Below are 8,076 nucleotides of genomic sequence, written 5' to 3'. Positions count from 1 at the left end.
CCCGGACCGGGGCCCGAACCCGCGTCCCCTGCATCGGCAGGCGGACTCCCAACCACTGCGCCACCAGGGAAGCCCACAACAGGCCATTTAAAATGGGCCTCCTGGTTCTGAATAACGGCTTACACTTCCTGACATGATAAAGCAACTGGATGGTGTGGGTTCATTTGTAATGCTGACAGGAGTTCTGCCATTCTTGCTAAGATTGGTGTAAAACACTTGGAAAATTATTTCTGATCAAATGTTTGGAAATTTCTTCTTTTCAAGGGAAGCGAACGCTGACAAGGAGTATGTGTTGGAAGTTTTGTCTGAAGTTTTCGGAGTAAAAACAGGCCTGGCATGTCTTCCTGTCTGCTGAGGGCAGGGCACTGATTTTGCATTTTCACTCTCTTCTCTGAGATTTACAGAAGGACCTGCAACTTCAGCTCCTCCTAATCGTGCCCCTGCATTGTCGTCTTTAGAGAGAAGTATTTCAGGTTAAGAGAGATGACTTCTTAGGCCTCAAATTGCATTTGCTGAGATAATTTTAGCTGTTCTAGTACCTTTACCAGAATTACAGGGCAGATCAGCCTGCAAGGCAGTTACAATCCCAAATAGCATAATCTTAGGGGCTTCATTTGTGGACAACTAAAGTTTTTACACTGAAAGATATTGTACAATACATTAAAATTTTGCTTAAACACCGTAATTATGCTTGGATCATACCATGCACAGAAAACACAATGGCACCACATGTAGAGAAAATGGTACCCTCATAGCTTCACTGATGGACATGCACCCTGATGTCACCTTTCCAAGGTGACACACTTACACATCATGTAAGATGTATGAAAGCTCTGGTTAAATGCATAATCTAATCCAGCAATTCTATTTTTAGGAATTGCTCCTAAGAAAACAATTGGAAAAACATATGAAGATTAAAATCCTAGCACTTTCATCACTGCATATCAAAAAGTTTTTAAAAAATCTAAATTCCCAATCAAAAGGATTGTTTGGATACATTTATAGAATTTTAAATACAATAAAGGAATTAAAAACATGATGTAATTAGAACCAATACATTTATATTTCAAGGTATAATGCCAATGTATTACAAAAATCAAGTGTATCTCTATATACTAGTAACAACTAAAATTCAAACCTGAAATTAAAAAGAAAACCTTTATAGCACATCAAAAATAATAAAATCCTTAAGAATATTTTTCAGACATGAAAGACCTGTACAAATCATTATGAAGATAAGTAAGACCCAAGCAAATGGAAAGATACATCACGTTCAGAGATCTTAAGACAAATTATTGTTAAGATAGCAATTCTCTCTAAAATGATCTGTGGATTCAATGCAACAAGATTTTACAGAAATTGACAAGATGATTCTAAATTCTGTATATGGATATGCAAAAAACCTAGAAGAGCTAAAACAATTCTGAAACAAAGTCATAGGCTAACCCTATCTGATTTCTACACGTACCATAAATCTGTAACAAGACAGCATGATACTGGCATAAAGGTAGATTTATGCAGACACAAAGGAACACACACAGTAAACTGATTCTCAGCAAAGGAACCAGAGCGATTCATTGAAAAACATTTTCAATGATACTGCAATTTACAGAAAAAAATGAATTTCGATCCCTACCTCCTTATATCAAACACAAAATTTAATTTCAGATGGATTACAATCCTAATGGAAAAGCTTAAACTTGTGGAGGAAAAAACAAGGAAAATATCTTTTCAACCTTAGGGTAGGCAAAGACTTCTTAGGCAGGACCCAAAAGGACTTACTGTTAAAGAAAAAACTGATAAGCTAGACTTCAACAAAATTTAAAACCCCTGCTCTTCAAAAGACATAGTTCAGGACACGGAAAGATAAACCAGAGAATGGAAGAAAACATTCACAATATATGTATCTGACAAAAAGCTTCTACCCAGGGGGAAAAACAAAAGCACAAAACCCTCCTGCAGACCAAGAATTAAAAGACAACACACTAAAACATCTGGGCAAAAGGCTAGACACTTCACCAAGGAAGATATCGATACATAAATGCCCAACACCACAATCAAATACCATTTCATGATCCCCCCCTAGGATAACTACAATTAAATAGACTGTCCACACCAATTGTTGGCAAGGATGTGCCATAACTGGGTCTCTCATCAATGTCTGTGGAAATGTAAAATGGTACAACACTTTCGAAAACTGTTTGGCTGTTCTTTTCTAAAGTTAAGCATGGATCCACCATACACTCAAGCTATTCATCAGAATCCTTGCACAAGAATGTGGAGAGAGAGCAGTTTTATCTATAGTACGTAAAAATGGAAAACAATTCAAAAGTCCATCAATAGGAGAATAGAGAAACAATGTGCGACATCCATAAAATGGAACAGGACCCGGTAATAAGAAAGGAGGAGCTACAGATACACACAATATGCATGAATCTCAGAAACATTATGTTGAGCAAAAAAGATGCCAGACACAAAAAGTACTTACTGTATGATTCCACTTAGATGAAGTTCAAGAACTGGTAAAGTGAATCGATGATGACAGATATTGAAATAGGGGTCCCTTAGAGAGGGATGGGAATTGAATATGGAAAAGCACAAGCGGGAACTTTCTTGAGCAGCAGAAATGTGATCTGTCTGGATTAGGGTATTTATACATTCGTCAGGACTCACCTAATCTTACCCTAGAAGTCTGCACTTCACGCCACGTAAATTTTACTTTAGTTTAGAAATTTTTAAAAAAGGATAAGTTAGCTCGCATTGTTACTAACATAATGAATAAATAAAGCAGGTTAGAGCAGTAAGTACCGTTTGACTCTACTTTTGTCTTTTAAAAATCATTATATATATGATTATTTAAACATACGTATTACTCAAACATAAAATATAAAGTCACACCTAATTATACTTTACATATAATCTATATATAATATAAATAATATAGGTGTCATACATACTATGCATTTACAATAAATATACAAATATCACATATTTATATATTTACATGATGATTTTAATATTTTTATATTTTTAAAAAATATATAATAGGTTAATACAGCTATAATTTAATATTATATATTAATGCATGAAAAGCATTAATATATATATGTAAAATTGTTGAGAAAGATATATCAAAACACTAAGAGCAGTTCCTTTTTGGTGCTGAGATTTCAAGTGGTTTAAAAGTTTGTTTCTTAATCTGATCTCCATCTTACAATGGTCACATTATTTTGTTATTTTTGGCCACACCACGCGGCTTGCAAGATCTTAGTTCCCCAACCAGGGATCGAAGCCGGCCCCATCGGTGATAGTGCCAAGCCCTAACCACTGGGTCTCCAGGGAAGTCCCACAGGAGTCACTTCTTATGTGTGTAGCTAATAAAGTAACACCGAATGAACACAGGAGGTTGGCATCCTTAATAAGGACAAACGTCACATGATACTAGGTGTTTGGGAGGTTTGTCCGAAGGGCAGCGTCGCAGAGGCTGGCACTACTCATCCTCCTGCGTCTCAGCTGCACCCCCATCCTCACTGGGATGGGACCACTGATGACACCTCGGCAAACGGGGAGAAACCAAGTTTGTTCTAATCATGCCTTGCTCCCTCCTTTGTTCTACCCAAAGGGTCCATTTCTTCGACCCTGGCAGCCTCTTCTTCAAAACCATGTGAACCTAGCAAGGAACTGACGCAAGTTGGCAAGATGCACTTGGGTCAAAATCCTACCAGAAGATTTCATCTCTTACCTGAACGCTGAAGGAAGGTGTTCCAGTTAAAGGTGGTGTTCGGCACTGTTCCAATTCCTGGCTCAAAGGAAAGAGAACAAAAGAAAGTTCATGTTGTTGAGACGTAACCAGTTATTTTGTGTTGACATTCAAATAGCCGTCATACTCGGTTCTTATAAAGAACTAAAGTTCTGAGGGCTTTGCTGAATTCCCATGAATTTCTCCAAGCCTGTGAGGTTTAAAATGAGCCCACAGGGGACTTCCCTGGCGGTCCAGTGGTTAGGGCTCTGCGCTTTCACTGCCGAGGGCCCGGGTTCGATCCCGGGTCGGGGAAGTAAGATACCACGTGCCACGCGGTGAGGCTAAAAACAAAAATAAAAAAATAAAATAAAATTCGCCCACAGTTCCCAAGGAGAAAAGATCCATCACTTTCAACCCCACCATCCATTCCTGGGCCAAACTGTCTCTAGGTCACAGAAAGCTTGAGTTCCTAAAAAATGCATGTAGGTGACAGGTATCCAAAACATTCCCAGCTAAACTCTAAAAGAAATTACATAGAAATTATGTCTGTATTTAAAATTCCTCATCTCAACCTTCTAAATCATACATAATTTCCTGCTATCTGTGGCACTTTTTCAGACAGCTTTCAGTTTAAAGTTCTCTGAAAAAACGAACATTTTAAGATTTCAAAAATCCAGAGGCAGCATTTAACAGATTATCTCGAGAGCAGAAAAGATGTGAAATTTTATGGAATGTAAATAAAGTCGTCGAACCGCCTCTCCAAGGCACTTGTAAGCTGGCCATTCACACTGACTAATACTAACTACAGTTAGTAAAGTCTGTAGTAAAGTCCACTCCACGCCTGCCCCAGCACAGACTGTGAGTGGATGTGTTCCACCCGGTCCTGGAAACCCTTACTCCCTGTTAAGCAGGTTGAGTCCTCTAGTTTATCCGGCTGGAAACCGAGGTTCGTCGCGGTTAATCGGGATACAAAATGTTAGGTGTCAGAGGCTGCGTCCAAACCCACGAGCTGCATCAAAGCCCATGTTTTTCCTGCAGCACCAACGTCTTCCATGGCTATAAACGAGGGGCTGTGGCAGAGGAATGGAAGGTCCAACCCCAGGCCTGCCTTGATAATGTGATGATTATAAGGTGGACTTGTACGCGTGACCCTGGGCTCAGCACGGGTTCAAACCTAAGCTCAGAATCAGCTACGTGTTCTCTGGAGCTACTGTTTCCCTGATCTCTATTTTGCGGGTCAGTGGTTCTTCCCTTGTGGCACAGTGGTTAAGAATCCACCTGCCAAGGCACGGGACACGGGTTCGAGCCCTGGTCCGGGAAGATCCCACATGCTGCAGAGCAACTAAGACCGTGCTCCACAACTACTGAGCCTGCACTCTAGAGCCCATGAGCCACAACTACTGAGCCCACGTGCCTAGAGCCCGTGCACCACGACAAGAGAAGCCACCTCAATGAGAAGCCCCCACACCACAACAAAAAGGAGCCCCCGTTCGCTGCAACTAGAGAAAGCCTGCACGCAGCAAGGAAAACCCAACGCAGCCAAAAATAAGTAAATAAATAAATTTATTAAAAAAAAAAACCAGAACAATGTAGTGATAGTTTCAGGTGTACAGCAAACTGATTCAGTTTTACATATACGTGTATCTACTCTTTTTCAAATTCTTTTCCCATTTAGGTTGTTACAGAATACTGAGCAGAGCTCCCTGTGCTATACAGTAGGTCCTTGTTGTTTATCTATTTTAAATATAGCAGTGTGTACATGTCAATCCCAAACTCCCTAGCTACCCCTTGCTCCCACCCTTCCCCTCTGGTAACCATAAGTTCGTTCTCTAAGTCTGTGAGTCTGTTTCTGCTTTGTAAATAAGTTCATTTGTATCATTTCTTTTTAGATTCCACATATCATACGATATTGCTCTTTCTCTGCCTGACTGCACTCAGCATGACAATCTCTAGGTCCATCCATGTTGCTGAAAATGGCATTACTTCATTCTTTTTAACGGCTGAGTACTATTCCACCGTATATATGTGCCACATCTTCTTTATCCATTCATCTACATTTTAAATTATTCTTTTATAGTCTTATTTTTATCTTAATGTTAAAAATAATAAAAGTGTACCCATTCTACTATTTTCAAGTAAATCCCAGACATCATATGTTATTTCATTTCAGTAGGTATCTCTAAAAGATAAAAGACTCATTTTTTTTCAAATATACATATATTTAAAATTTCTTACCTTGACTCTGGACATAGATCTTATCCTTAGCATGTGGCTTTTGAAAAGAGGGGAGAAAGAAAAAAAAGTAAGTTTGCTAGTCCATTCCCATTGCTGCTTAGAGAGAAAAATGAAGGCCATAAAAATATCCTCTTGGAAAACATCACAAAGAATCATCTACACGGCCACTCACCGACTAGTTACTTTATCAGAGCAAAGAGTTGCCTCTGCTTTTACTGGGTTACTATGTTAGTAGAAAAGTGATGAAGCTCAGACAGAGAACATGCCAGGGATACAGCCCATCAGGTGCATATCAGGAGCTGAGGCTGAAGGCAGACGTTTTGGGGAATGTGGTTTGCGGATACAAACCCTTGAATAGAGAAAGTACACTCCCCACCTTTGGAGAAGAAAGGAGGAGGGGGAGGGGGGAAGAAAAGAAGATGAAGACAGAGGAGGAGATGGAGATGGGGATGGAGGAGTGGTACCCAGTATGTTGGGGGACAAGAGAACAGGCACCAGGGGGCAGATTCTTCCAGGATGTGAATGGACTGGTCTCAAGGACCCTGTAAGGACCTCCCCAAAAGCCTGTTTGACATCAAGGGACACCGTGACACTTGCACGACTGATCTAGATATGTGTCCCCAGATATATAGGTACTATCCCTGGTGGTGTTTTCTGGCGGAACTTCACAAAACTACTAGAGAGAAAAAGAATCCATTTCTCAAGCTCGTTTCTAAACAGTGACATAAATATTTTTAAAATCAGGTTTAGACCCAAAGGTGGATGTTGTGGGAGCAGAGTGAGAAATCCGCTTTAAAGGGCAGAAGGGTCAAGTAGGTGCAGAGGGATGTTTCTCGTAAGTGAGCAAAGATATGGTCATTTTGGTGACAGAGTCTAAAAAGGTGCATCTTTCTACCATGTGGCCTAAATATCAGCTCCATGCATGAAACGACTAAACTAGGTAGTGAGTGGCCATCACAGAAGTTGCATCTTCGTGCTCTCTCTACCTAAACGTGTGTGAAGGGCTCCAGTGGTCCTCCAGGTGGCCGGGATCCTGCGAATTGCATGCGGTCTGCTGACCCACTTTGACCTTCATCCTCAAATCAGCTTTATGTTTTGGGAAACAAACTAAAGGTGAGGCAGTCCCGACGAGGGAGAGACGATCAATGGGGGGAAGAGAGAGTTCCCCTGCCCTCCGCCTGGTGGATGGGAAGGTCCTGGGAGAGGCAGCATCCGGCCATCCTAGGACGGCTGAACGGAAGTTGGTACAGAGGGACTTCCCTGGAGGTCCAGTGGTTAGGACTCCAGGCTTCCAATGCAGGGGGTGCGGGTTCGATCCCTGGTCAGGGAACTAAGATCCCACACGCCGTGCACAGCACAGCCAAAAAAAAAAAGAAGGAAGTTGGTACAGAGAAACAAGTCTTGGTTTGGTTTTGCTTTTGACCTTAGCATTACATTTTATATTTATCCATCAGAGGTACCTGAGACCTCTAAAAGTCTTGAGTATCCTCCTCCATACGCCACATAGCAGGATGCAGCCCCTTTTTAAATGCCCTTAAAATAGCAAGCCTGCAAAAAAAGAGCTTCAAAAATCTCTTCTCTACTAGTTAAAAAAGATATTAACCTTAATGGAAAAAAAAAAAAGGTTAATAGCAGCCATTTGAAATCAGAGTTTAGCTCAGAGCCCTTTTTGTTAAATTTTTTTTGTTAAATTATAATTTTTGTTAAATTATAATTTAACAAAATTTTTGTTAAATTATAATTTCACTAGAAAACTGAAGAAAATTGGATTGGAATGGAGTGCAGGCTAAGAGTGCCTCTTCTTTAACCAGACCTAAGCCTACAACATTGGCTCAAAAAATGTCCATAAGACATTTTTGACTGTGAAGCACAGTCAAAAATATACCCGGAGAGCATTTTAACTTTAAAGGTAATACAAGTGTTTGACAAAAACAGATTCACTATAATTCTATATAAATTCAATTCATGACTGTCAGGCAAAATAGAGATTAAAGCCTTACTACTATTTTCATTAGAACTGTGCCGTGCAATTAGAAATATGTAAACCCCAGGGCTTCCCTGGTGGCGCAGTGCTTGAGAGTCCGCCTGCCGATGCAGGA

General features: G+C 40.3%; 1 protein-coding gene across 1 annotated transcript in view; it reads right to left on the bottom strand.

Moving 5' to 3' along the window:
* The window catches only part of GLT1D1 (glycosyltransferase 1 domain containing 1), a 106,984-nt gene that overhangs the window by 46,646 nt on the left and 52,262 nt on the right, over positions 1-8,076 (bottom strand). Inside the window, exons 6-7 of the mRNA XM_007455456.1 lie at positions 5,978-6,014; positions 3,743-3,799 (exon numbers count right to left, since the gene is read on the bottom strand). Coding sequence (XP_007455518.1) covers positions 3,743-3,799; positions 5,978-6,014 — 94 coding nt within the window. The remainder of the gene's footprint in view (positions 1-3,742; positions 3,800-5,977; positions 6,015-8,076) is intronic.

Source organism: Lipotes vexillifer, unplaced genomic scaffold (assembly GCF_000442215.2).
Source record: "Lipotes vexillifer unplaced genomic scaffold, Lipotes_vexillifer_v1.1 scaffold671, whole genome shotgun sequence".
NCBI classification, from domain to species: Eukaryota; Metazoa; Chordata; class Mammalia; order Artiodactyla; family Lipotidae; genus Lipotes; species Lipotes vexillifer.
The sequence above is the reverse complement of the archived record's forward strand: the minus strand, read 5'-3'. Positions and strand labels throughout refer to the sequence as shown.